Source organism: Malaclemys terrapin, chromosome 7 (genome assembly GCF_027887155.1).
Source record: "Malaclemys terrapin pileata isolate rMalTer1 chromosome 7, rMalTer1.hap1, whole genome shotgun sequence".
In the NCBI taxonomy this organism is placed as follows: Eukaryota; Metazoa; Chordata; order Testudines; family Emydidae; genus Malaclemys; species Malaclemys terrapin.
Window position 1 is genome coordinate 50,895,043 of NC_071511.1, and position 27,436 is coordinate 50,922,478.

Consider the following 27,436-nt stretch of genomic DNA (forward strand, 5'->3'; position numbering starts at 1 on the left):
GGCGGGGGCAGCGGCCACAGATGCAGCAGGAGCACAGGCAGGTCCATGTGTGACACCGGGCAGCCGGGGGGGTGGGGAGGAGGAGGAAGACAAGGGGGCGGTGGAGGTACCACAGGGAGCTAACGCTGTGCGATGTCCCAGGTGAACCTCTCATCTCCGGTGGTGGATACCAGCTGCTGGAACAAGCCCACCCTGGTCACCACGGCCCCCTACAAGGTGGATCTGTTCAATGGGCACATGGCCGGAGTCCTGCTCACCTCCATCTTTGTGATGGCCCAGGGCAATGTGACGGTCGCCCACCTGGGCACGGCGGAGGGGCGCATCATGCAGGTAGGCTCTGCGGTGCCAGGCTTCATGGCTGTGCCCCGTATCCACTCCAGGGGGGGCTGCAATGCCAGTCCCTCCAGCAGGGGGTGACACGCCCTGGGATGCTCCAACGGTTTCCAAAGCTCACGTGGGGTGTCCGTCCCGTGGAACTGGCATGGGCCGGATGAAATGGGGCAAATCGTGCCTGGACTTGGAGCTCTGTGGCTGGCTGCCAGTCACAATGACTTGTGAGGCTGACTGGACTGTGCCCAATCCAAAGTACTTCCATCCCTTTCCCTGGCGCTGTTGCTGTGCTGCCACTACCGTAGGCTCTCCCCCCTCCGTGCCGCTGGCTGGGCCTGGAGGAGTCAGCTGCCTCCATCCAGCCATGTGGGCAGGCCACTGGCTGGGCCTGAGCAGCACTGGGGGGCCATGCGGACACTGTAGACCGCCCCTTCCCTGGGATTGCAGTGAGCCGGGGCACGGTGCCCCGCCCAGGGCAGTGCTGCTCTCCTCCTGTGGGGGTCAGCTGGGCCGTGTCCCCCGGCTTTTCTTGGGGTTGCTTGCTCTCTGAACACGGCCAACTGGCCCCCCTCAGGTGGTGCTTCAGCGATCCAGTTCCTACACCGTCACCTTGGCCAATTTCTCCCTGGGCAAGGAGCTGCCGGTGCTGCGGGAGGTTGGCCTGCTGCAGGACTCTCTGCTCTTTGCCACCGGAAACAAGGTGAGACAGGCAAGCGTTCGCCCCCAACCTTGCTGGACTGGGGGCTCCCACTTCGCCCGGGTCGGGAACCAACTCTGTGCCCTCGCCCCAAATGGGATTGGAACCCTGGACCACCTCCGAGTGCTGTGGGGTGTAGGCAGGTGGTCTGCATGTTGGGCTGCTGACCCGGCCATCCCGCCAACTGGTCAGTCCTGGGGAGATGTGCTGGCTGGGCTGCGGGGTTCATCGCAGCTCCTCACTCGTGGCTGGGAGACAGCAGTGGCTGTGCCCAGGGGCATGCCAGCTGCAGGAAGGCCGTTTCCTTCCCTCCTGGTGCTGAGCGGTGTGTGGAGGTCCCCGTTCAGTGAGTGCTTTGCGGTTGCCCCGAGATCTCTGTGAGCCTTGGCCCTCCATGCTGACATTCTCCCTTTCCCCTGAAGGTGTCTCAAGTCGCCATCACCGGCCCAGGCTGCCGCCACTTCCTGACATGCCAGCGCTGCCTGCGGGCAGAGCGCTTCATGCGGTGCGGCTGGTGTGGGGGCGTGTGCACTCGGCAGGAGGACTGTGCGGCACTATGGACTGAGAAGAGCTGCCCTCCCATTCTCACTGACGTAGGCCCCTGCACCGTCCCCCGCGCTGTCCCTCCTGTTCCTCCTCATACGCTGCACTGGCTCTTGCCTTGCCACGGGCCCACGCTTTGCACTCCACTCTTCTCCACCTTGATACATGCAGCCCCTAGGGCCTGGACCCAAAACACACCCGCTGCCGATCCTGCCCTGGCGGGAGTGGTGCTGGCTGCTGCACGGACCCAGCCTTTCTTTCATGCTCATCCCCGATCCCCTTTCCTAGCTCTGCAGTAACCTGGGCATTTCCCTCCCCCAAGGGTGGCTGGCAGGGGACATGCTGCTCTTGGCTGGGACTTGCTTTGTGCCAGGCTGGGGGGAGAGGGTGGGGTTTGTCGCCTATCAGAGGAGCATGGGCATTGCCAGACTGGGTCAGAGCAGAGATCCGTCCGGCCCAGCCGCCCAGGGACCAGCGCTGAGGTTTCAGAGGTGTCAGCCCTCCGCACACAGGTCCCCTCCTGGTCTCTAATAGGTTGGCTTAAGCCCTGAGGCAGGAGGTTCAATATCCCTGCCAGATTTGTTATTAATTATGACAGCTCTGGCTATTCTCATTGTCTGTGCCCACGTCCAATCCCTTTTTGCATTCTGTCAAGTTCCTGGCCTCTGTAGCTTCTGGTGGCAGTGAGTTCCACAGTCTGCTCACATGTTGTGTGCAGAAGTATTGCCTTTTATTGGCTTGAATGTCCCATCTTTTAATGTCATTGTTTGTCCTCTGCTCCATCCTCCCTTCCCTAGATCAGGCAATATTTTATTGCCGTTTCTCATGTGCCCTCTCATTTGGGTCTAAGGTAACTGCCCTATATCACAGACCCCCAGGACTCGTGCTCTTTCTTGGCTCCGTACAGTCCCTGGGAGGAACTGCCTTCAGTGCGACAACCCTTCTCTGGAGTCTGCTCTGTCTCTGGGGTTAAGCCGTAGGCCCCTGGAACCGCACCTCTCTGAGCCTTCAGCATGCCTGTCTCTTGTCGTGGGTCCCCTCAGGGAGTCCACTCACTCTGGACCCCCAGGGCCTCCACCCCCAGAGGGAATGATGCAGCCCTGATCTCTAGACTGGAGTGACTCTCAGCCAGCATAAAACATGAGGGTTTATTGAGCATCTGAACCCAGCACAGGAAACTCTCCAGGCCCTCAGGCCTAGCAGCTCTCAGTACCGTACATCTAGGTCTCTCCTGCATCCAGGTGGGCTCTGGCTGCTCTCTCTCCCTAGTCCAGAAGCCCCCTCCTTCCAGCCGATCATCCTATATCATCTCCCGCAACAGCTCCTCCCCTGTCCTTTGTCTTTGGTCCCAGCTAAACAGGTTGCCTGGGGCTCCTCTCTTCCATCCTTTGTTCCCCACTGGTTGGAACTGGCTGGTCAGGTCAGCGGGGTCCTTTCTCCTCAGCCCTTTGTCCTCTCACTGGCCAGGGTCACCAGTTGCTAGGGTCATCTTCAGGCAGTTTTCTGCTAGGCGAGGTTACACTTTGTTTTTGCAGAGGACTAACTCCTTCTCCCACCACCTCCCTCCTGCAGAGACTCAAACAGGGCAGAGGGGCTGGTTAGCAGCTGCTCCTGAGCGTGCTTGTTAGTTGAGCTTCCCCCCCAACCTTGCCAAAGGCCAGCTCCCCGGCAAGGACTGGTTACACCAAGGGCTCCATATTGCTGCAGTATGTGAGGATAAGGGCTCTGCTGTGCTGGGCGCTGTACACACCCAGGGTAACAGATAGCTGTCCTGATCAGACAGAGAGGGCAGGGGAAGGCCTTGAACTCACCAACAGAGTGACCCATGGGATGGAAGCAAGTGGTTTAAAAACATCTCTGTTAACATGGGTGTGACGTTCTCCTCTGGTGTTATCTGCACCGGTGATCTCCTAGGTCACTCCAATCCTTGACTTTGGCAGCCATCCTTACCCTGCTCTGCTGTGAGAACCCCCACTCCTGGGCTATTCACGCACAGCCTCTGGCATGTAAGCTGCTCCCAGCTACTTGCAAACGAATGACACGAGCCAATATCTCTGGTCCCAGAAACAACCCTAGGAACCTCCATCTTGCAGTGTCCAGTTATGCCTGCTGGACACTGCAAACTTATATAAGTTCATCAATTTAACAAAGAAATTGATATGTACCAGGCTTGTTATCCCAAGGGGAGCCTCTGACAAGCTGCAAACCAAATGCACTGCTTCAGGTAGAATAAACAAACAGATTTATTCACTATAAAGGTAGATTAAGTGATTATAAATCAAAGCATAACAAGTCAGATTTGGTCAAATGAAATAAAAGCAAAATGCATTCTAAGCTGATCCTAACACTTTCAATGTCCTTAAAAACATAGATGCTTCTCACCAGAGGCTGGCTGGTTACTTTTCTGTCAGGCTCTCCCCTTTGATCAGCGTTTCAGTCGCGTGGTGGTGGTGGTGTCTGTAGATGTAGGTGTGAGAGAGAGGAAGCATGGCAAAATGTCTCTCCCTTTTATCATGTCCTTTCTTTCCTCTTGGCTCCCCCCTCCCCCTTCAGTCAGGTGAGCTTTACCTCATCGCAGTCCCAAACTGCCCAAAGGAAGGGGGTGACTCCTTCAAGGGTCCAACAGATTCTTTTGTTCCTGCCTAAGCCAGTGTCCATTGTTCCTGTGAGGCTGGGCTGGGTTTGTCCCATCCATGCCCTGACGAGGTGTGAACTGCCTCTCTGCTCTTGGAGAGTTTTTGCATGGGCTTTTTCTAAGCCATGAGGATACATTTTCAGCCTCATAACTATATACATGAAGTTATAACCTTACTATAACATTACTGTAACAATTGTATAACATCACTATAACAACCATGCTCAGTGCATCATGAGCCTTCCGAAGCCACCCAACATGACAAATTTTGCATTGGATGCCACACAATCATTTTATAGAGATGAACATGGGGGTGTAGGGTGTTCCCCTAAGGTACAGAGCGTCACAATGGGGAAATGCCTCCTTTCCCCCTCATCTGAGTCCCTGGATGGCTGGTCAGACGCTTCCCCGAGGGCACCTTGGCCGGCATCCATGCAGCACTTGCGGGCATCTCCTTCTCATGCCCAGCTACTAAGTTGCATTAGAAGAAGTTATAAACTCCAGTACTGGAAGAGGTTACTTCCACAGGACTGCTGCCTGCCAGGGAGCTGTCACGGTTCCTCTCAGGGGGTCCTGCAAGGCGGGGAGCTGCCATGGGCCCGCTCAGGGTGTCCTGCCGGTCAGGGAGTTGTCTAGGGTTACCATATTTCAGCAAGCAAAAAAGAGGACGGGAGGAGCCCCGCCCCCTCCCACTTCCCGCCCCCCCAGAACCCCCAACCCTCACCCCGTTCCTTGTCCCCTGACTGCCCCCTCCTGGGACCCCTGCCCCTAACTGCCCCCCAGGACTCCACCCCCTATCTAAGCCTCCCTGCCTCTTGTCCCCTGACTGCCCCAACCCTTATCCACACCCCCACCCCCAGACAGACCCCTGGGACTCCCACAACCCCATCCAACCACTCCCCACCCCCTGACAGCCCCCCACCCAGAACTCCCAACCCATCTAAACCCCTCTGCTCCTTGTCCCCTGACTGCCCCCTCCTGGGACCCCTGCTCCTAACTGCCCTCCAGAACCCCACCCCCTCCCTAAGCCTCCCTGTTCCTTATCCCCTAACTGCCCCTTCCTAAGACCCCCCCCAACTGCCCCCCATGACCCTACCCCCTACCTGTACCCTGACTGCCCAAAACTTTCTCCACTCCCTCCAAAAAGCCCCCCCCGAACTCCCGACCCCCCCCCGTTTCTTGACTGCCCCCTCCAGAACCTCCCTGCCCCTTCTCCTGCCCCCCTTACCCTGCTGCTCAGAACATGGTGTTGGGCTCTGTGCGAGCCGGACACGTGGCTGCGCTCCCCAGCAAAACACACAACCCGGTCCCTGGCCCTGCACAGTGCTGCTGGAGCGGGGCACGGGGCTGCCGGGGAGGAGGAGCTGCCGGCTCAGAATGCAGGGAGGGAGGGAGGGAGGAGGGGGAGGAGCTCCTCTACAGCTGCTCCGGAGTCCAGCCCGTGACTTTCCTGAAGCCCTCCCAGCCGCTCGCTCTGCTCTGCTGGGGGAGGGGGGAAATCCCGGACATTTTGAGTGATTTACAAATTCCCCCCGGATGCTATTTTTAGCACAAAAAGGAGGACATGTCCGGGTAAATCCGGACGAATGGTAACTCTAGAGTTGTCACAGGCCCCCTCGGGCGTCCTGCTAGGCGGGGAGCTTTCCCAGGCCCCTTGGGGTGTGCTGCCAGGCGGGGTGCTGACACGGGCCCCCTTGGTGTCCTGTGGGGTGAGGAGCTGTCATGGGCTCCCTCGGGTGTCCTGCCAGGTGGGGAGCTGTCTGTCATGGGCCCCCTCGGGGGGTCCTGCCAGGCAGGGAGCTGTCACGGGCCCCCTTGGGGCGGCCTGCTGGGCGGGGAGCTGTCACAGCCCATTCAGGGCAGCCTTCCGGGCGGGGAGCTGTTAGAGGCCCCCTAGGGACAGCCTGCTGCTTGGGGGCCATCACAAGCCCCCTCGGCGCTGGGGAGCTCTTCAGGTTGCACTGTCATAGCTCCTGCCCTGGACTCTGGAGGCTACTGGTTCGGTCCCCGGAGTGTGAGCCACGCTGGGTCCATCACATCAGCGCAGGCTGTGGTGGCCGCAGGGACAACAGGTGGGTTTGGACAAGGGGAGGGTGGGCACGGCTCCCAACGCCAACTGCTGCTTGCCCAACCCCCCCCCGCAAGGGAGTCGTGCCCTGTCAGTGTGCTGGGGGGGCCCCCTCAGCCTCCCGCCATGGCCCAGGGCTCACCAAGTGGTTTTGCCAAAGGGCCAGCCTCTGGCCTGCACCCTCCCTTCCCCACCAGGGCTGCCCACCTGCTGCCCGTGAGCTGGGTGGGTGAGCCCTGTGCTGCTGTTGGGGGTCTGAGAGTGGAGAGCCGGGATGCTGGGGTGGGCCGGGGATGTGACTCTGCCTTGTTTCCCCTCAGTTCCACCCCCGAAGCGCCCCCTTGCATGGCCGCACCCGGGTGACGCTCTGTGGGATGGGCTTCCAGTCACGCCGGCACTTCACTGCCGCCGTTGGGTCCCCCGTGGCTGGTAGCACCTACCAGGTGAAGGTGGGGCAGAGGGACTGCACCGTGCTGCCTGAGGAGAGCCTGGACAGGAGGTAGGGGGTGGTGGTGGGGCTCCGGGGCTGCTGTCGGGGCTGCCACTGACCTGGGGATAGAGGTTTCTCTGGCTGACTCACCTGGGGGTGGGGCCTTCCTTCCTGGCCAGCGGCAGCTCAGAACATGGGTTGGGAGGGGGAAGAGGCACCTTCCCTATTCAGCTTGCGGGGTGCTTGGAGCACCCCTCCCCCAGTTTAGGTGGCAGAGATAGGGTTACCATATTTCAGCAAGCAAAAAAGAGGACGGGAGGAGCCCCGCCCTAGCCCCGCCCCTGCCCCTCCCACTTCCCGCCCCCCCAGAACCCCCAACCCTCCCCCCGTTCCTTGTCCCCTGACTGCCCCCTCCTGGAACCCCTGCCCCTAACTGCCCCCCAGGACTCCACCCCCTATCTAAGCCTCCCTGCCTCTTGTCCCCTGACTGCCCCAACCCTTATCCACACCCCCACCCCCAGACAGACCCCTGGGACTCCCACGCCCCATCCAACCACTCCCCACCCCCTGACAGCCCCCCCCAGAACTCCCAACCCATCTAAACCCCTCTGCTCCCTGTCCCCTGACTGCTCCGATCCCTCTCCCCACTCCTGCCCCCTGACAGCTCCCCCCCAGAACTCCCAGCCCCCCACACCCCCGCTCCTTGTCCCCTGACTGCCCCCTCCTGGGACCCCTGCTCCTAACTGCCCTCCAGAACCCCACCCCCTACCTAAGACTCCCTGTTCCTTGTCCCCCAACTGCCCCCTCCTAAGACACCCCCCAACTGCCCCCCAGGACCCTACCCCCTACCTGTACCCTGACTGCCCAAAACTTTCTCCACTCCCCCCAAAAAGCCCCCCCCGAACTCCCGACCCCCCCCATTTCTTGACTGCCCCCTCCAGAACCTCCCTGCCCCTTCTCCTGCCCCCTGGCCCCCTTACCCTGCTGCTCAGAACAGGGTGTTGGGCTCTGTGCGAGCCAGACACGTGGCTGCGCTCCCCAGCACAACACACAACCCGGTCCCTGGCCCTGCACAGTGCTGCGGGAGCGGGGGCTGGGCTGCAGGGGAGGAGGAGCTGCCGGCTCAGAATGCAGGGAGGGAGCGGGGGGGAGGAGCTCCTCTACAGCTGCTCCGGAGTCCAGCCCGTGACTTTCCTGCAGCCCTCCCAGCCGCTCGCTCTGCTCTGCCGGGGGAGGGCAGATTCAAATTCAAATTCCCCCCAGACGCTATTTTTAGCACAAAAAGGAGGACATGTCTGGGTAAATCCGGACGAATGGTAACCCTAAGCAGAGAGAAGGCAGAATGGGGTGGTTCTTGAGTCAGCGCCCTCTCTCATCCCTCCCCCCACACCGGTGGGCCTCTCTCTCTGCAGTATGACCCTGGCCCCTGCTCTGTCTGCATTTGAGCTGCAGCATCTCCCCAGGTTGGGCCCCTCCACATCCCGGTGCCAGGAGCTGGCAGCTTTCTCGAGTGGAAACGGCCCGAGTCACCAGTGTTGGCACCCCAGTGAGTTCTGCCCCATGTCATGCAGCCACTGCCCCAAGCAACCAGGCCTTTTAGGAAGGGGCTGGAGTAGTATGGGCAAGAGGGGCTGTGGGTCAGGACTGAGGGGCACCAGCAGGTTTGTTGTCAGACCCGGAGCATGGGCAGCTGGTGGCACCCACTGGGGTTTGTACCAGGGGCGTTCAGCGATTGCCAGGGTGGTTTTGGTGATAGAGTCCAGTGACTTTCCCTCTGAGAGCCACTTCCTGGCTGGTGCCCCTGCTCTGCGGATGGTGACAGCAGGGATATGGGCCCCACTGTTGTCCTCTCTGGCTGGGGTGGGGGGTTGGGCCTGCCCCCCGTCTCAGTGCTTCCTGCTGTGTCCCGCAGGCCCCCCGTGCTGCCCCCCACCAAGGCCGCTGTAGACGTGCTGGTGTGCAAGCTGGAGCTGAGCAGCGACCAGGTGGTGGCGGGGCCTGTCACAGTTCAGCTCACCATCGAGGAGCAGACGAGGGACCCGCCCTTCCACGTCAGTGGCTCCTCATCCCTCGGTGGCTTCATCTTTGTGGTACGTCCTTTCCCCTGCCCGCCTCCCAGCTGCAGGGACAGCCCCCCAGGAGAGTCGCCGCCCTGGCCGGAGCCAGGGGTCGGCAATGAGGCTTGTCTGGGAGTGCCACCCCCCAGTGCCAGCTGAGATCCCGGGGATGGCAGCCCCCGGAGCAGGGTTGGGAGAGTGCCCCGCCTGCTCTCCAGCCAGCGGCTTGTCCCTATCATGTGTCAGGCCCAGCCCCTCTGTAAGCAGGGCCTGGTGCCCAGTTGGGACACACACACACACCCCGGCGCATCCAGCACACCCCCCCCTCGCCCCACACCGTCCCATCACCACCCCTCCCTCATTGGGCTGAGCCTGTGGCTAGCTCCCACCCTGATGGTGTTCCTATGGCAGCCACTGGGCAGCCCTAGCATGTGCAATGGAGACAGCTCCACTGCAGCAGCCCTGGCCTGGTCCCCCGTCTTGTGCCAGAGGAGTAGGGCCCTCCCCAGGGGCTCACCCTCTCCCTGGGCCGTGCTTTGTGTCTGGCAGGGAGGCGGCTAGCGGGCAGCATGCTGGAGAGGTTCCCCTCTGGGGATGACCTGCCCCCCACTTCCCTTGGTAAAGGCCCCGTGCCCTCTGTGGCTCCGCAGGTGCCGAACGTCACTGCCATCCGCCCTGTGTACGGCCCGCTGGCTGGCGGGACCCAGCTCTCCATCTGGGGCCGAAACCTGACCGTGGGCAGCAGCTGGAGGGTGATGCTCGGAGGGGCAGAGTGCCCCGTGGCGGGGCAGCAGAGGTACAGAAAGCATGGAGCTCTCATTGCTGCGTTGGCTTGGGGGGCTGGGCTTGGGCCATCGGCTCTAGGTCAGTGTAGCTAAAAACTTCATATTCGGTGAGCGGCCCAGCTGAGAAAAGATAGGTCAGAGCAGCCTGGGGGCTACCTTGCCTGAATTGGCCTCTCAGCTGGAGTTTCTCTGGTCATCACGGGTCAGCCTGGCTGGGGTGGCTGTAACGATGCTCCCTCTGGTGGGACACCACTGAGAGCATCAATTCAGGACAAATTGCTTAGAGCAGGGCAGTTATGGCCCAAGGCTGGTGGTTCTCCACCTCTAAGGCACAGCAAACCAGCCAAACAGAGAGGACTTTGGTTTTACCACACTGGCTAACCATAAGTCAAAGAAGCAATTCCCTTAGACACTCCAGTTTCCAGTAACACCACCAGTGCCACTCGTTATGGGGACAAATGGTTATGAAAACCAATATCCCAGTAAAAGAAAAAAAGGTTCTCCCAATCCCAAAGGACCAAGCCTCGGGCCCAGGTCAATATACAAGTCAGATCTTACTTACAAATCACGCTGTTGCCAATCCTTTAGAATCTAAGATATAAAGGTTTATTCATAAAAGAAAAAAATATAGATGAGAGTTAAAATTGGTTAAATGGAATCAATTACATACAGCAATGGTAAAGTTCTTGGTTCAGGTTTGTAGCAGTGATGGAATAAACTGCAGGTTCAAATCAAGTATCTGGAGTACATCCACAGCTGGGATGGGTCATTCAGAGAGGACTTCGGTTTTACCCTACTGGCTAACCAGAAGTCATACAAGCAATTCCCTTAGATATTCCAGTTCCCTTGTATCACCACCAGCACTGCTCCTTATGGTGATGAATGGTTATGAAAACCAATATCCCAGTAAAAGAAAAAAGGTTCTCCTTATCTGAAAGGACTAAGCCCCAGGCCCAGGTCAATATACAAGTCAGATCTTACTCACAAATCACGCTGTTGCCAATCCTTTAGAATCCAAAATATAAAGGTTTATTTAGAAAAAGAAAGAAATTATAGATGAGAGCTAAAATTGGTTAAATGGAATCAATTACATACAGCAGTGGCAAAGTTCTTGGTTCAGGCTTGTAGCAGTGATGGAATAAACTGCAGGTTCAAATCAATAAAAAGCAACAGAGAGTCCTGTGGCACCTTTAAGTCTAACAGATGTATTGGAGCATAAGCTTTTGTGGGTGAATACCCACATCTGACGCATGACGTCTGACAAAGTGGGTATTCACCCACAAAAGCTTATGCTCCAATACATCTGTTAGTCTTAAAGGTGCCACAGGACTCTCTGTTGCTTTTTACAGATCCAGACTAACACGGCTACCCCTCTGGTTCAAATCAAGTCTCTGGAGTACATCCACAGCTGGGATGGGTCCTTTAGTCCGTTGTTCAGAGTTTCAGTTTGTAGCAAAGTTCCTCCAGAGGTCAGAAGCAGGATTGAAGACAAAATGGAGGGGTTTTCAAGGCCTTTTATATTCTCTTCCCCGTGGAAGGACACCCCTTTGTTCTTACTGTGGAAAATCACAGCAGCAAGATGGGGCTTGGAGTCACATGGGCAAGTCACATGTCCATGCATGACTGAGTTTGCAAGCGGACGCCATTGTTTACATGTTAGTTTGAACATTCCCAGAAAAGCTTCTACATACAGACAGCATAATCATAACCAGCAAATCATAACCTTGTCATAGACACCACACTCGACAATATTTGTACAATATTTACTGCAAATATATAATAGTGGTTGCAATAATGATCTATATGGTCACAGTTTATGTCAATAACGTCACACCCCCAACGCAAAATTGATGCAGGAAGGGATGACACAAACATCACTGACTGCATCCCAAGAGCTCCCCATCCTTGGTTCTGTCTTACTACAGCTAATTATTAGCTGTATCAGTGTATAACAGAAATGGTTTCTCAAAGTCATGTTCAATAACATGATTGAATCTCTTTACAAACTTAAGGTAAAACGTGGCTAGAACAATAGTGGATTGGATCTGGTCTTGTGGATCCTTGCTTTTCCTGTATGTCTCATGTGATCTTGCCAAGAGCTAAAGAACATAGGCCTTGGCTACATTTGCAGATGAACAGCGCTGTGAGTTAAACCTGACTTCGTGCAGCTGAGTAGGGAAAGCGCTGCAGTCTGTCCACACTGACAGCTGCCCAGCATACTGTCGTGGCCACATTTACGGCAATTGCAGCACTACTGAGAGCGGTGCATTATGGGCAGCTATCCCACAGAGCACCTTTTCCCATTCTGGCGCCGTGGGTTGTGGGAAGGGGGCGTGGGTGCGGGGGATTCTGGGTCCTGTCCCAATGCCCCGTGATGCATCGCTTCGCATCCCAGAAATCCCTTTGTTTCCGTCCACCTTTGGCGCCATCTTTCAACGGTTTCTGTGCAGCGCGATCTGTCTGCGGGAAATGGAGTCTGAACTGCTGAGGCATATGCTGACGAGTCTCGCCAGCACGTCACGTTTGGCTGTCGAACAATTCCTTAAGATCCAAAGTGACAGTGAGAGTGAGGGTGAGGAGTCCGACGATGCTATCGAGCCGCGTAACGCGTACGACACGAAATTGCTTGTGGCATTCATGGACATGCTCAGCACCGTGGAACGCCACTTTTCGGCTCGGGAAACAAGCACTGAGTGGTGGGATCACATCGTCATGGAAGTCTGGGATGACGAGCAGTGGCTGCAGAACTTTCGGATGAGAAAAGCCACTTTCATGGGACTGTGTGAGGAGCTCGTCCCCACCCTGCGGCGCAAGGACACGAGATTGCAAGCTGCCCTGCCAGTGGAGAAGCGGGTGGCTATTGCAATCTGGAAGCTGGCAACTCCAGACAGCTACCGGTCAGTCGCAAACCTGTTTGGAGTGGGAAAGTCGACCGTTGGAATCGTGTTGATGCAAGTTTGCAAGGCCATTAATCGCATCCTACTCAGAAGAACCGTGACTCTGGGTAACGTGCAGGAAATAGTGGATGGCTTTGCACAAATGGGGTTCCCTAACTGTGGAGGGGCGATAGATGGGACGCACATTCTTATTCTGGCACCACCCCACCTAGGATCCGAGTACGTTAATAGGAAGGGGTATTTCTCTATGGTTCTCTAGGCGCTTGTGGATCACCGTGGGCATTTCATTGACATTAACACAGGCTGGCCCGGAAAGGTGCATGACACACGCATCTTTCAGAACACTTGGCTGTTCAGGAAGATGCAGGCCGAGACTTTTTTCCCAGAGCGGAAGATCACGGTAGGGGAAGTTGAAATGCCCATTGTGATCCTTGGAGATCCCGCTTACCCGTTAATGCTGTGGCTCATGAAACCCTACACAGGGAGCCTTGACAGCAGCAAGGACTGGTTCAACTACAGGCTGAGCCGGTGCCGAATGACTGTGGAGTGTGCCTTTGGCCGTTTAAAGGGCCGCTGGCGATCTCTGTATGGGAAGCTGGACTTGGCCAAAAACAGCATCCCCCCGGTTATATCCACGTGCTGTGCCCTCCATAATTTGTGAAGGGAAGGGTGAAAGCTTCACTCAGGCATGGACCTCCGAGGTTGAACACCTGGAGGCTGAATTTGCACAGCCAGAGAGCAGGGCTATTACAGGGGCCCAGCGCAGGGCTGCAAGGATTAGGGATGCCTTGAGGGAGCAATTTGAGGCTGAAATTGCAGTGATATCTGGTGCCCTGTACGGGAATGAAGTGCAGTAGTTCCAATCTTTAGGAATCAGTGTTTGCTAAGCAGACAAGCAGACTTGAGGTGCCTGTTTATTTTCTGGGCTAAGGAGTCTTTTACATTTTGCAATAATAAAGAATGTTTTCAAAGCCAAAGAATCCATTTATTGAAAAGAAAAAAAAATTATTTATTGAAAAGCAACAAGGGGGTGGAGTGGGGAACAGTACAATCACAGATTCGTGTATGTCCTGTCTGGTGTGCTGTGCAGTGAGTGCTGCACTTCATGACAGCTATACTGCATGGTGGTGGGGGTTGAGTGCAGAGGGTAAGGGTCATGTTTTTCAGGGCTGGGTGGTGAAGATATTGGTGTTGGAGGCAGCGGGTGGCGTGAAGAACATGGAAGTGGGGAAAGTGGGTTGGAAGTGACAGTGGGATACAACGGAAAGAGTTTTGGGAAAAGGGCTGTAGGGGGGGTGGCGTTTGCGTTTGCAGTACTGCTCCTCTTTCTGCATGGCTACCAGCTCCTGGATAGCGTCTGCTTGGTGCTCCAGGTTGCTTATGAGCCCATCAGTGCTTTGCCGCCGGTGTGCGGTGCATTGCCGCCGGTGCGCTGCGTTTTCCTGGCGGATCCTGCTTTCTCTCTCCCTCCAGTTCTGTGCTTTCTCATTCTCTTTAATAGATTGCCGCATCACTTCTTGCAGCATGTCTTCTTTGCTTTTTCGCGGTCTCTTCCTGAGTCTTTGCAGTCTCTGAGCAGGCGATAAGAGGAATGGCTGAGGTCTCAAGGTTGGTGCAGCTGTATAGGCAAAATGCAACATTTAACAGAGGCAGTATTGTTTATACCAGACAGAGTAATGATTCCCCCCGCACTTAAGGAGTAGAAAACACACAGGGTCTACACAATAGCATAATTTTCCCGTCTGAAACAGAGCAAACATATCCCACGGGAGCCTCAAAATGGTGAGTAAGGGGGACTGATTGTTTCAGGGCTGCACTGTCCTCTGGGTTTCTCTGCCTTGGGGACAGCCAACAGCTTCAGGGGGCACCTACACTGAACACTGTCCCAACATTTTCCACAGGAGTTCGTCCTGGACGATATCTCGCTGCTGAGGGTGACCTGGGAAGCAAGGGAGGGTCTTCTACTGCAATGCGGCTTCCGCCCTGACCCATATGCAGCTTGCCTGTGTGCAGCAATGGTCCCCCCACCCCTTGTGGCACAGTGGCGCAGACATGTTAGCCTGGCTGGGACAAGGACCACGGTGGCTCTCCCGATAAACCTGCGCAAGCGGCATTGCACACGTTCTGGATGAGACATTCGAGGAGATTACCGAGGCTGATTACTGCAATGTGATAAACCACATCAATGCGCTATTCCGCATCTAGGCATGCATGCCTAACCCTCCTCTCCCAAAGAGCCCGCACCAAAAAAATTCCTTCCCGAAAAAAAAAAACGCTTACCAGGAATCTGCTCTTCTGTTTGTCCTCCACCAAGAACCAGCCACTGTGACTGGCTACCTTCCTCCTGGCTCGAGAAGAGCTCCTGGCTGCATGGCTCCAGGGATTCCAGGGTGTCTCCATCCGGCCCACCACCATCACTCCCGTTTTCCTCCTCCTCCTTCTCCTCTTCCTCCTCTCCCCTCCCCCCCCACCGGCTCTGAAGTGTCCATGGTGGTGCTCGGAGTGGAGATGGGGTTAACCCCAAGTATCGCATCCAGCACTTTGTAGAATCGGCAGGTCGCGGGGGGAGCAGAAACTACTGCACTTCACTCCCGTGCAGGGCACCAGATATCACTGCTGCTTTTCAGCCTCAAATTGCTCCCTCAAGGCATCCCTAATCCTTGCAGCCCTGCGCTGGGCCCCTGTAATAGCCCTGCTCTCTGGCTGTGCAAATTCAGCCTCCAGGTGTTCAACCTCAGAGGTTCATGCCTGAGTGAAGCTTTCACCCTTCCCTTCACAAATATTATGGAGGGCACAGCACGCGGATATAACCAGGGGGATGCTGTTTTCGGCCAAGTCCAGCTTCCCATACAGAGATCGCCAGCGGCCCTTTAAACGGCTAAAGGCACACTCCACAGTCATTTGGCACCTACTCAGCCTGTAGTTGAACCATTCCTTGCTGCTGTCAAGGCTCCCTGTGTAGGGTTTCATGAGCCACAACATTAATGGGTAAGTGGGATCTCCAAGGATCACAATGGGCATTTCAACTTCCCCTACCCTGATCTTCCGCTCTGGGAAAAAAGTCTCGGCCTGCATCTTCCTGAACAGCCAGGTGTTCCGAAAGATACGTGCGTCATGCACCTTTCCGGGCCAGCCTGTGTTAATGTCAATGAAATGCCCACGGTGATCCACAAGCACCTGGAGAACCATAGAGAAATACCCCTTCCTATTAACGTACTCGGATCCTAGGTGGGGTGGTGCCAGAATAGGAATGTGCGTCCCATCTATCGTCCCTTCACAATTAGGGAACCCCATTTGTGCAAAGCCATCCACTATTTCCTGCACGTTACCCAGAGTCATGGTTCTTCTGAGTAGGATGCAATTAATGGCCTTGCAAACTTGCATCAACACGATTCCAACGGTCGACTTTCCCACTCCAAACAGGTTTGCGACTGACCGGTAGCTGTCTGGAGTTGCCAGCTTCCAGATTGCAATAGCCACTCGCTTCTCCACTGGCAGGGCAGCTTGCAATCTCGTGTCCTTGCGCCGCAGGGTTGGGGCGAGCTGCTCACGCAGACCCTTGAAAGTGGCTTTTCTCATCCGAAAGTTCTGCAGCCACTGCTCGTCATCCCAGACTTCCATGACGATGTGATCCCACCACTCGGTGCTTGTTTCCTGAGCCGAAAAGCGGCGTTCCATGGTGCTGAGCATGTCCATGAATGCCAGAAGCAATTTCGTGTCGTACGCGTTACGCGGCTCGATAGCATCGTCGGACTCGTCACCCTCACTCTCACTGTCACTTTGGATCTTAAGGAATAGTTCGACAGCCAAACGTGATGTGCTGGCGAGACTCGTCAGCATCCGCCTCAGAGTTCGGACTCCATTTCCCGCAGACAGATCGCGCTGCACAGAAACCATTGAAAGATGGCACCAAAGGTGGATGGAAACAAAGGGATTTCTGGGATGTGAAGCGATGCATCACGGGGCATTGGGACAGGACCCAGAATCCCCCGCACCCACGCCCCCTTCTCACAACCCACGGCGCCAGAATGGGAAGAGGTGCTCTGTGGGATAGCTGCCCATAATGCACCACTCCCAATAACGCTGCAATTGCCGCAAATGTGGCCACGACAGTGCGCTGGGCAGCTGTCAGTGTGGACAGACTGCAGTGCTTTCCCTACTCAGCTGCACGAAGTCAGGTTTAACTCACAGTGCTGTACATCTGCAAGTGTAGCCAAGGCCTGAGGGAGAGAATTTGCTTGCTCTTCCCTGCATCCTTAAACATTCAGCCATAAAGCTTTTCTGCCTTGAAATACCAGTAACTAAATCTGTCCTTAGACCCTGAAGCACAGACTGCTCACCTAAAGAATTAGCGTGGAGACATTCTTGTTCCAACACCATCGTCTTCCCAACAAGCTGGCCAAACACAGCCACTTGGTCATAGGGTTGTTTAAATTCCCTGACAATTTTCATTTCATCTGAGACCTTTTCTAAGCGATCCACACTGGATCTTTCAAAAGGAAAGTCAATGGATCCATTCACAGCAGAAAATTTCTGGCTGCTAGGAACTGAAACCTTTTTGATTAAATTGCATCCACACTCTTCAGTTGTGGCAAACTGCTTGCACAGATTACCATGAGGATTCCTTTCCCTAGGAGGTTCTCTAAGCAACAATTCACCCCTCGCAGAAATTCTGCCCTTACCCTCTTCACCTAGGGCTTGCTCTAAAGGAACACTTTCCTGAGCAACAACAGACTCTTTGGCTACACTGGCAATTCACAGTGCTGCACTTGCTGCACTCAGGGGTGTGAAAAAACACCCCCCTGAGCGCAGCGAGTGCAGCGCTGTAAAGCGCCAGTGTAATCAGCGCCTGTAGCGCTGCATGCTCGCTCACAGTGCTGCAAGCTACTCCCCTCGGAGAGGATGGAGTACTTGCAACCACGAGAGCTCTCGCAGCACTGGCGGCGCGACTACACTCGGCAGCGCTGTGAATCCGCGAGTGTAGCCAAGGCCTGAGTTTCACTTACATCCAGGATCACCTTTGGCTCATCAGGCGGATTTCTACACAATCCCCTTTCAGGCAAACTCGTAGACTTACTAGATAAAAGGTTAGAGGTACTCTCTTTCCCTCTGCAACTTTTGTCACAGTCACTGGCAACATGCAGGTTACCAGGCTCTGCACACACAAACTTAGGAATTATTTCCTCCTTGTTGCAAGTTTCCAAACTGTCAGTGGGCAACACAATTGAATCACCTTTATGCTCTCCTCGTGCCCTGGCTTGGATATTACGCTGATCAGGCAAAGTTGCTACACCCTTTTCCAGCCACACATTAGCAACAGGCAAAATACAAGCACCAGAATTGTCTGGTCTCTGGGGATTTTGCCATGACACTAACTGGATGCAACCTAGTTACAGTGCCATTCTCCCTAGCAGACACAAACTTAGGACCATTTTCTTCCTGGGCTCTAGTTGAATCCAGAACCAACTCTGAGACAACTGCACTACACTCAACCATTACAGGCTGAAATTTTCCTTTAACAGACACACAGCTTGGGATCTCATTTCCCTTGTTCCAGCACACAGGGCTGTTCACAGATAACTGCTTGGAGACCGGGGTAGCTCCCTCTATACAGGTACATTCCCTTTACTGTTACAATTCTCCACACAAGTAACAGGTAAGGTATAGGGACACTCATTTTCCACTATCCTCACCTTCCCAAACTGCTGATTAGACAAAGCCATTAGCTCACAAGGCTGCCTAGGCTCATTCAAACTTTCCTTGCCTTCCTCAGTTAGGACTTTAACCTGACCATCCACTTTAATTTGCTCCTGAGAAACATTTTCCTGACCAATGAGTTCTTTCTGTGCTTGATCTAATTACAGATTCACTTCTGAGCCATTAGACAGACATTCAGAAATTTCATTCACAGACGAACAGCTGGGTCAGCATGGCTGGGTTGGCGTGGCTGGGTGTGGTGTGGTGTGGCCGAGTCAGCATGGCTGGGTCGGTGCGTCTGGGTCGGTGTAGCTGAGCGGCTGGATGGGCGTGGCTGGGTGCAGCCAGCTCTGTATGTGCTCCACTGAGGTCATGTTTATACATAAACACCCATGTTGGGTCCTTTGGATGGTGTCTGGTGCCACAGATGCTCTGCAGTGTGTTAGAGCCCACGTCTGTCTGCAGTGCCCATCTGGGGAGCAGAGCCCTCGGGGGAGCTCCTGCCCCAGGACTGCCAGGGCCTGTTGGGGCACAGATGGGGCCAGGCGCGCTCCCAGCTATGGGATGGCCAGCGTGGGGGTGTCGGCTATGCTGGTCCGGGCAGGTCACTGGGGGGCATGTGGGCCAGAGCAGGTTGAGGGGCAGTTTGCAGCCCAGCCGGGTGTCTGTTTGTCTCCATGTTGTGCTATCCTCTGTTCCCAGCCCCACCGAGATTCGCTGCACCAGCCCTGCAGCCAGCAACCTGCATGCTGTTCCCGTGGCCCTGTGGATAGATGGGGAGCAGTTCCCTGCCCCGGAGCCATTCCAGTACCGCCCAGACCCCGTCCTCCACGACATCTCCCCCAACTGCACCTACGAGTGAGTGCCCAGAGGGGGGTCCCCTGGCCCCTGGAGCTCCCCCGGTCCCAGCCCCCCACTCCATCCCCCCGGTCACAGCCACTGCAACCCCTCCGGTCACATCACCCCCACTCCACCCCCTCCGGATCACAGTCCCTCTGGTCACAGCCCTCCCACTCCAACCGCGCAGATCACAGTCCCCCTGTAACGATGTGGCCTCTGGCGGGACACAACTGAGTATCAATTCAGGACAAATTGCTTAGAGCTTGGCGACGCTTGTGATTTAGAGCGCATTAAAGCAGCCCCAGGCACCCTAGCTCACTACCCGTCCACACTGGCAAGGCGCGTAGAGCGCTCTGACTCCAGGGCTAGAGTACTCCTGGTACTCCACCTCAGCGAGAAGATTAACACTTGGTGTGCATTGGCTGAATCGCCCAGGCATCAGTGTGAACGAGGTGTTGTATTACTGCGCTCTGATCAACCTCCGGAAACGTTCCATAATCCCCTTAAGTCAAGTGGACACTCTTGTCATTGTTTTGGAATCACTGCAGGCACACCAATATGCCCTTTGAAAGCTCCGTTTGACAGCCGGAGACAAAGCAACCATTACTGTAGAATGCTGTGTGAGAGAGAGAGAGGTGGAGGGGGGGAAAGGTCTGTTGCTGTCTGAACTTACAAGACAGCATACTGACATGCTCTCAGCCCCCCCCCAAAACCCACTCTCTCTCCCCCTACATACACACAACACACTCCCTGTCACACCCCGCCCCACCCCCCTCATTTGAAAAGCACATTGCAGCCACTTGCATGCTGGGATAGCTACCACAATGCACTGCTCTCTGTGGCCGTTGCAAGAGCTGCTAATGTGGCCACGCCAGTGTGCTTGCAGCTGTCAGTGTGGACAGACTACAGCGCTTTCCCTACTGCACTCTACGACAGGGCTGGCTCCAGGGTTTTGGCCGCCCCAAGCAGCCAAAAAAAAAAAAAAGCCCCGATCGCGATCTGTGGCGGCAATTCGGCGGGAGGTCCTTCACTCCCAGCGGGAGTGAGGGACTGTCCGCCGAATTGCCGCCGAATAACTGGACATGCTGCCCCTCTCCGGAGTGGCTGCCCCAAGCACCTGCTTGCCAGGCTGGTGCCTGGAGCCGGCCCTGCTTTACGAAGGCTAGTTTAACTCAAATTGCTCTACATCTGCAAGTGTAGCCATGCTCTTAGAGCAGGGCAGTTACAGCCCAAAGATGGAGTTCCTTTACTATTAAGGCATGCCAAACCGGCCAAACAGAGAGGACTTCAGTTTTACCTCACTGGCTAACCAAAAGTCATACAAGTAATTCCCTCAGATACTCCAGTTCCCTTGTATCACCACCAGCATTGCTCCTTATCGGGATGAATGGTTATGAAAACCAATACCCCACTAAAACAAAAAAAGTTCTCCCGATCCCAAAGGACCAAGCCCCAGACCCAGGTCAATCTACAAGTCAGATCTTACCCACAAATCACACTGTTGCCAGTCCTTTAGAATCTAAAGGTTTATTCATAAAAAGAAAGAAATATAGATGAAAGCAAAAATTGGTTAAATGGAATCAATTACATACAGTAATGGCAAAGTTCTTGGTTCAGGCTTGTAGCAGTGATGGAATAAACTGCAGGTTTAAATTAAGTCTCTGGAGTAAATCCACAGCTTGGGTGGGTCATTCAGAGTTTCAGTTTGTAGCAAAGTTCCTCCAGAGGTAAGAAGCAGGATTGAAGACAAGATGGAGGAGATGCAGCTGCCTTTTATAGTCTCTTGCCATGTGATCTCCACCTCCATCTCCTTTGTTCCAAAAACGAGCTACCCAGCACATGGCATGGAAAAATCTGAGAGTTCTGTTCATAGGCATGTTCCTGCATGCCTTGCTGAGTCACAAGGTGTATCTGCCTTCTCTCAATGGGTCATTTGTATAGCTGATGGTCCTTAATGGCCATCAAGCAGGCTAGGCAGTGCTGACGCCAAATTGTGTGGGGTGTCACCTAGAAGCATAGCACAAGTTTGAAATACAGACAGTATAGAGCCACTACTTATAACTTTAAATACAAAAATGATATATGCATACAGATAGCATAATCATAACCAGCAAATCATAACCTTTTCATAGACACCTCACTTGCCAACCTTTGTACAATATTTACTGCAAATATGTAACTGTGATTGCAACAATGATCTATACAGTCACAGTTCATGTCAATAATGTCACCCCCCCACACACTCCAACCCTACTCTCCAACCCCCCCAGATCACAGTCTCCCTCCCCCACCCCCAGCTTGCATGGCCTCCTCCCTGCAAGGGACGGTGAAGAGCCTGATTCCATGGGCAGCCCCTGCCTCCTCCTGCAAGCCATGACAGGTGGGAGTTCACAGCATGGGGGGTTAGGAACAGGGGGCACAGCTCCCCTTGTGGGCACCAGAGGCCCAGGCAGCGTATCTAGCCAGCATACCCCAGATGGGGTTCTCCTGGGTCCCCAGGGCATCCCGTACGGGGTTCCCCCAGCCCCATGGTCCCCAGCATGCCCAACACTGGAAGCTGGTCCGGCCCGTAGGTCCCTCGTGCATCCGTCCAGGGTTCTGCCGGCCCCGGGGTCCCCAGGATGTTCTGGCGAGGGGCTCCCCCAGCTTGTAGGCCCCCAGGGTGCCCTGGCCAGGTCTCCCTGGCCCTGAGGTCCCAGGCTCAGGGCTGTGCTTCACGTTCCATATGGCAGTGATCTGTGACCTTCTGCAGGGGTTCGGCCCTCACCATCCGTGGCACCAGCCTGGACTCCGTATATTACCCCAGAATCCAATTTGTGGACGCCAGCATGGCGACGGAGGCCAAGGTGAGTGTGAGGGGCGGGGCAGAGCCGGCATCATGGGCCAGGGCCGGCTGAGGCAAGAGGATCACAGTCAGGGAGCTGGGCATGATGTGCTGAAGGGGGAGAGAAAAACAGGCTTGAAACGCTGGTCGGGCCTGGTGCAGGCAGGCGCTGTAGGAGATTCCACCCGGTCTGCCAGTGCCCCCCAATCCTGCCCCTCAGCCCCTGCTAGCCCAGCCCTGGGCCACCCTGAGCTCTGCCATTTCCCCCACAAGCCCTGCTAGCCCAGCCCTGGGCTCCTCCCCAGCTCTGCCAGTTCCCCTCAATCCTGCCGCGCAGCCCCTGCTAGTCCTGCCCTGTGTCCGCCCAGCTCTGCCAGTGCCCCCCAATCCCAACATGCAAGCCATGCTAGCCCAGCCCTGGGCTCTCTGCAGTGCCAGCCCACAGGACCTGCTGTCCCAGTCTGAGGTCTTGAGCCCAGGCCGTGCCAGTAATAGGAGGTTGTGCGTTTGCCAGGAGGCAACTGAGAGCTCACACACTCGTGTCACTGGTGGCTCTGGTCTCCAGTTATCCAAGGCGGGCGCATTAAGTTGGTGCTGCAGCCTCGGGCTCCCTGCAGACGTAGTGTGCCTGTGGCAAGGTATTGGGGGTGGCGAGAGCAGGGCCGGCTCCAGGGTTTTGGGCCCCCGCACCAGCCAAAAAAAAAAAAAAAAAAGCCGCGATCGCAATCGCGATCTGCGGCGGCAATTTGGCGGGAGGTCCTTTGCTCCCAGCGGGAGTGAGGGACCGTCCGCCGAATTGCCGCCAAATACCTGGATGTGCCGCCCCTCTCCAGAGCGGCCGCCCCAAGCACCTGCTTGCCAGGCTGGTGCCTGGAGCCAGCCCTGGGCGAGAGGCCTGGGCCGGGTCTGTAGCGTGCAGCCAGCAGAGCGAAGGACGGTGCGGGTCTGGGCCTGATGGGGTGCCTGGGAACTGGTTCCAGGCCATGTCCAGGGAGCACCGGGTCCCTTCCCCACTGTGAGCTCTGCTCCCGGGTACACTCCTACCAACGCATCCTGTCCCCTCAGGTGTGTGCGGGGCCGCGCTCTCCCGAGCAGCTGGTGTGCCAGAGCCCAGCCTACCCCTTCGCTAACAGGGTGGAGAGCGCCCATGGCAATCTGACCGTGCTGCTGGACGGCTCCCCTAGGCACAGGGCTTTCCACCTGCGCTACTACCCCACGCCTCAGATCCTGCCCTTTGAGCGCGACAACACGTACCACCTCAAGTCTGGTGACGACGAGATCGAGATCCACGTACGGAGGGGGCTGGGGGAGGCAGGGGGCTCGGGCAGGAGTGGGACTGAGGGGGCTAGGCCAGGCCTGCACTGGTGGGCTGGGGGCCAGAAGAGTGCCATGGGATGATGGCTGTTGGGGATGGGATAGGGGAGGGCCCAGGGCATGGAGGGATAGCCAGTGGGAGGGAGGGGGAGGATCCGGGGCCGGGCTGATGGCTGGCGGGGGAGGGCCTGGGGCCATGGCCAGCGGGCTGGGGGCCTGCAGGGGAATGAATGTCTGGCCCTGAAGGACGGTGCACTGGTTAGGGCAAAGGGATGGGAGCCCAGGCGAGAGGCTTGGCAGCTGAGCTGAGGCTGGGGTGGTGCGGTCCCCTGGGGAGGGGTGGGCCTGGGGATTCCCGGAGGGCTCAGGCAGGATGGTTCCTGAGAGAGGCTGGGGGGTTCCCCAGGGAGGTGGGGCAGTTCCTGGGATAAGGGGGGCAGCTCAGGCCGGGGGGCGGGCAACCTTGGAGAGGTGGCTCAGGTGGGGGCGCGGTTCCAGGGAGAGGCCAGGCTGTGCCAGCTGCTTGTTCCTGGGGGAGGTGGGGCAGCTCAGGTCAGGGAGATCCTGGGGGAGGGGGGGAGGTGGGGCGGCTCAGGCGGGGGTGTTCTCTAGCTAGGGTCGGGGGATCCCCGTGACGGTGGCTATGTGTGCAGCAAATCGGGTTGGATGCGCTGGTGGGCTGCATGAGCATCACTGTGACTGTGGCGGGCCAGGACTGCCACCCCAGCGTGCTGAAGAATGAGGTGACCTGCCGGATCCCCAGGAACCTTAGCCTCCCCCTGGATGGAGTCCCTGTGCAGGTAGAGCCGAGCTGGAGGGAGGACAGTGCTCGCCCTGAGCTGGGCTCCCAGGGCTTCGCCCCCCTTTCCCCTGGCTGGCACGGAGCCCAGGGAGAACCAGGCTGGCTCAGGGCTGTGGCAGCACTGCCTAGACTGGCCCTATGCCCTGGAGGGTCTGGCCTGCAGCTTTCCATCCCCTCTCCCTGCCCTTCCTCTTTGGACAGCGCTCGGGACTGAACATGTCCTGAGTGCAGCTGCCTGGGGAAGGCTTTCCCAACCTCTGGAGGGCACCAGGCCTGTGGGGAACAGCTTCCCCACTGCTAGCCAGCTGCTGGGCTTTGCTCCTGGTTCTGCTGCCTGGCACACAGTGAGGAGGGCAGGGGAAGCAGTATTCAGCCCAGCATGCAGCCACAGGCTGTGCCAGCTGCTTGTTGTCTGTACTGGGTGCAAAGGGGTGGCTGGGGGGTCCCCGCCGGCTGAGGCCACATGGTGACCCTGTCAGTCTCCTTCCTCTGGTGTCTCTACAACATGGCACGTGCTGGGGTGGCATCTTTGATGCCCATGTCTTGCCCAACTGCCTCACCCAGTGCTCACTGCTGAGACGAGTAGGTGCCAGGCTTTGCAGGAGTGCTGCCAGGCAGGGCTGGGACGGGGCAGAGCGCGGGGGCTGGGGTACCTGGGATGCATGCTCAGAGCAGCCCAGTAACAGAAGGGTGTAGCCCCATGGGCCCAATGATGGGAAATGTCCTCTGGTCCATTAGGCAACGATGCCCATCCTGCCAGGGGAGTGTGGGTTGGGGCTGGCCATGTGCCACATGTGCTGCCTGCTTCTGGGCCCTCTGTCGTCCCACCAGCCATGGGCGCTGAATCCCTCAGTACCCAGGAGACCTGTGTGGAGTGGAGCTCCCTTCAGGCCAGCCCCACCCCCTCTGGAGAACCTGGGCAGGAGCGCCAGCTGCAGGAGTACAGTGTGTTAATGCTTCAGAGAGGCAGAGTGGCACGGCGCATAGAGCACTGGGCTGGGACTCAGGAGACCTGGGCAAGTCGTGGCCGTGCCCCGTGCCTCGGTTTCCACTGACCTTGACAGCACACTGAGATTGCTGGGTGAAAGTGCTAGATAAGAGCTGGGGTGGTGATCAGTGCTGGGGGTGGGCAAGTCCCCCTAATCCTGCAGATGCTTAGGGACCCATTCTCTGCCTGCTGGCTGCCCAGGCACTGACTGCCTGCCCTGTCCTTCCCCAGATCTGTGTGAATGGCGCGTGCCAGCACCTGGGCTTGGTGGTGGCCACTGTCTCCCCAGACCCCCTGACTGGCATCCTCTTGGGCATTATCACCATCTTCGTGTTCGGCTGCCTCCTGGCGTTCCTGGTGGTGAAATGCAGACGCAGGAAGGAGATGGGTAATTCCCTTCCCACACACGGGGTGTCGCACCCCTGAACCTGCTATGGCCCCATTCCCACAGGCCCTGAATGTTGTGTCACACGCTTTCTGCACTGGCAGCGTCCATTCCTGTTCTGGGCCCCCAGCTGGGTGTCATATGCCTTACCTGGGTGAATTGGACTGTGCCCCATGACCATGGGGGAGTGTCTTCTGGCATTACAGGCAACGTGCACATCATCCTGCTATCTAGGCACCAAGAAATTGCCCTCCCCCCACACACATCGTTACTGATGCTGCACCAGTCCTTAGGGTGCCGGCTCTGAGTGGGGCTGGGCCTCCCGTCCTCTCAGTGTGGCAGGGGGGCTGAGCGATGCCTGTGGCCAATGGGATATCTGGTACCTGGCAGAAGTGGGCCAGGCCACTAGGCCAGCGTTGGCTCTTGAGACTCTGAACGGCTTTTTGTTTCATGTCCTCAGGGACCGAGAATTTGGAGATGCTGGTGAATCCCAATGGGAATGCCCCCAGCTTTGCCCTGCTCCCCTCCTTCATGGACTACCGGGATGTGCAGGGTAAGGAACTGTCATGCCAGGGGGCACTGCTCACTGTGCCTGCAGCCTGTGGGGGCAGGGCCAAGTCACCATCCTTGCAGCAGACACCCCTCCCCTCCCTCCCCCCCAGCACCAGCTGGGAAAGGCCTGCCCAGCTTGGGGTAGCCCTGCCCGTGTTAGAGCCGCACCAGCATGTCAGTCGGCTCCCTTCTATTCTGCCCCAGTGGACGGGTCTCGGCCATGGCTGTGTGCAGCTCCTGTCGACTGGTGCTCGCCGGCCGTGGGACCCCCGCCCACAAGCTCCCAGCACTGCAATGCCTGGGGGCCCTCGCGGGGCTGGTGTGCATTGATCGGGAGATTCTGGGGATGTTCTGAGGGGCAGTTCCTCTCTCTGCCCCAGTGGGGGGCAGGCAGCAGGGCACACAGGCTGATCCAGTGGAGGGGAAGGGTTTTGCCAGGGTCTCGCTGTGACTTTCCCCTCTCTGCCCGGTTCCTGGCGGTGCTGCCCCCAGCAGCCACTCCCAGCGGTGGCTTTGCCAGCAGGCGCTTCCGAGATGCCTCCTACGTGGGCAGTAGCAACAGCTCTGCCATGCCACTTGTGAGGATGCCGTCCTGTTGCATCGAAAACCTCCGTCCCGAGCTGCTGGAGGAGGTAAAGGACATCCTGATCCCAGAGGAGCGGCTGCTAACACACTGGGACCGGGTCATCGGCAAAGGTTAGCGTTAGGGCCCGCCTGGCATGGCAGCGTGGCACAGTGAGCGCTGAACTGCGGCTGGGTCGAGCCCTCATGGCATCCGCAGCCTGGCACAGGAGCGCTGAGCCGTAGTTGGGTTGGGCTGGGCCTGTGTGGCACCCGCAGCCTGGCACTGTGAGTGCCGAGCTGTAGTTGGGTTAAGCTGGACCTGTGTGGCACATACCGACTGGCACAAGGAGCACTGAGCCATAGCTGGGTTGGGCTGGGCCCGTGTGGCACATGCAGCCTTGCACAGTGAGCGCTGGCATTCCCTCTGTGTCAAGGTCCCACCCCAGAGAAGCTCAGTACTAACAAGAGCTCCCATGTGGTGCTGATCCAGCACGGATGGTGTTCATCTGTGGCATCGCTTGCGGGGTTGGGCACGGGGCAGGGGAGAGTTCACACCCGCCATAGCCTTGCTGCCTGGCCCTGGCTGCTCCCCTGGTCGGAGGGACCGGTCCCTGCCCACGGCTTGAGGGCTCGGGCTGAGCAGCATGGCATAGTTTGGCTGCGCCAAGATCAGCCCGTTTCCCGGAGTGCCAGGTGCATGCCTGCGGCTGGTGGCTGTTGCCCAGCTAGGTCACCTCTCTGAACCTGATGAGGGGCAGTACCCGGCCCAGCGCAGAACAGTCCTGTGGGGGAGCCTGTCAGGTTGGCCTGGAGGCCCCACAGCAGGGCAAGGCATATCTGGTGCCTGTCTGGGCCCTGCAATGCCAACATGGCCCCATCCCCTCAGCCATATCCGGTTCCCGTCCAGGCCCAGTGGTGCCGACATGGCCCCGGCTCCTTAGCCGTATCTGGTGCCGGTCTGGGCCCTGTGGCGCCAACAGGGCCACGTCCCCTTGGCCGTATCCAGTATGTGGGGGTGTCTCTCCGCA

The 27,436-nt window shown here is 57.1% G+C and overlaps 1 protein-coding gene across 3 annotated transcripts in view; it reads left to right on the top strand.

Moving 5' to 3' along the window:
- The window catches only part of MST1R (macrophage stimulating 1 receptor), a 52,647-nt gene that overhangs the window by 18,538 nt on the left and 6,673 nt on the right, over window positions 1-27,436 (top strand). For 2 of the 3 annotated variants that reach the window (XM_054034617.1, XM_054034618.1), the window contains 13 exons: window positions 142-330; window positions 905-1,030; window positions 1,450-1,620; window positions 6,594-6,772; window positions 8,616-8,793; window positions 9,411-9,556; window positions 18,842-18,997; window positions 21,732-21,825; window positions 22,869-23,093; window positions 23,771-23,917; window positions 25,139-25,295; window positions 25,753-25,845; window positions 26,337-26,540. In XM_054034617.1, the coding sequence (XP_053890592.1) occupies window positions 142-330; window positions 905-1,030; window positions 1,450-1,620; window positions 6,594-6,772; window positions 8,616-8,793; window positions 9,411-9,556; window positions 18,842-18,997; window positions 21,732-21,825; window positions 22,869-23,093; window positions 23,771-23,917; window positions 25,139-25,295; window positions 25,753-25,845; window positions 26,337-26,540 (2,065 nt within the window). The remainder of the gene's footprint in view (window positions 1-141; window positions 331-904; window positions 1,031-1,449; window positions 1,621-6,593; window positions 6,773-8,615; window positions 8,794-9,410; window positions 9,557-18,841; window positions 18,998-21,731; window positions 21,826-22,868; window positions 23,094-23,770; window positions 23,918-25,138; window positions 25,296-25,752; window positions 25,846-26,336; window positions 26,541-27,436) is intronic. The other variant, XM_054034619.1, reaches the window with a different exon arrangement.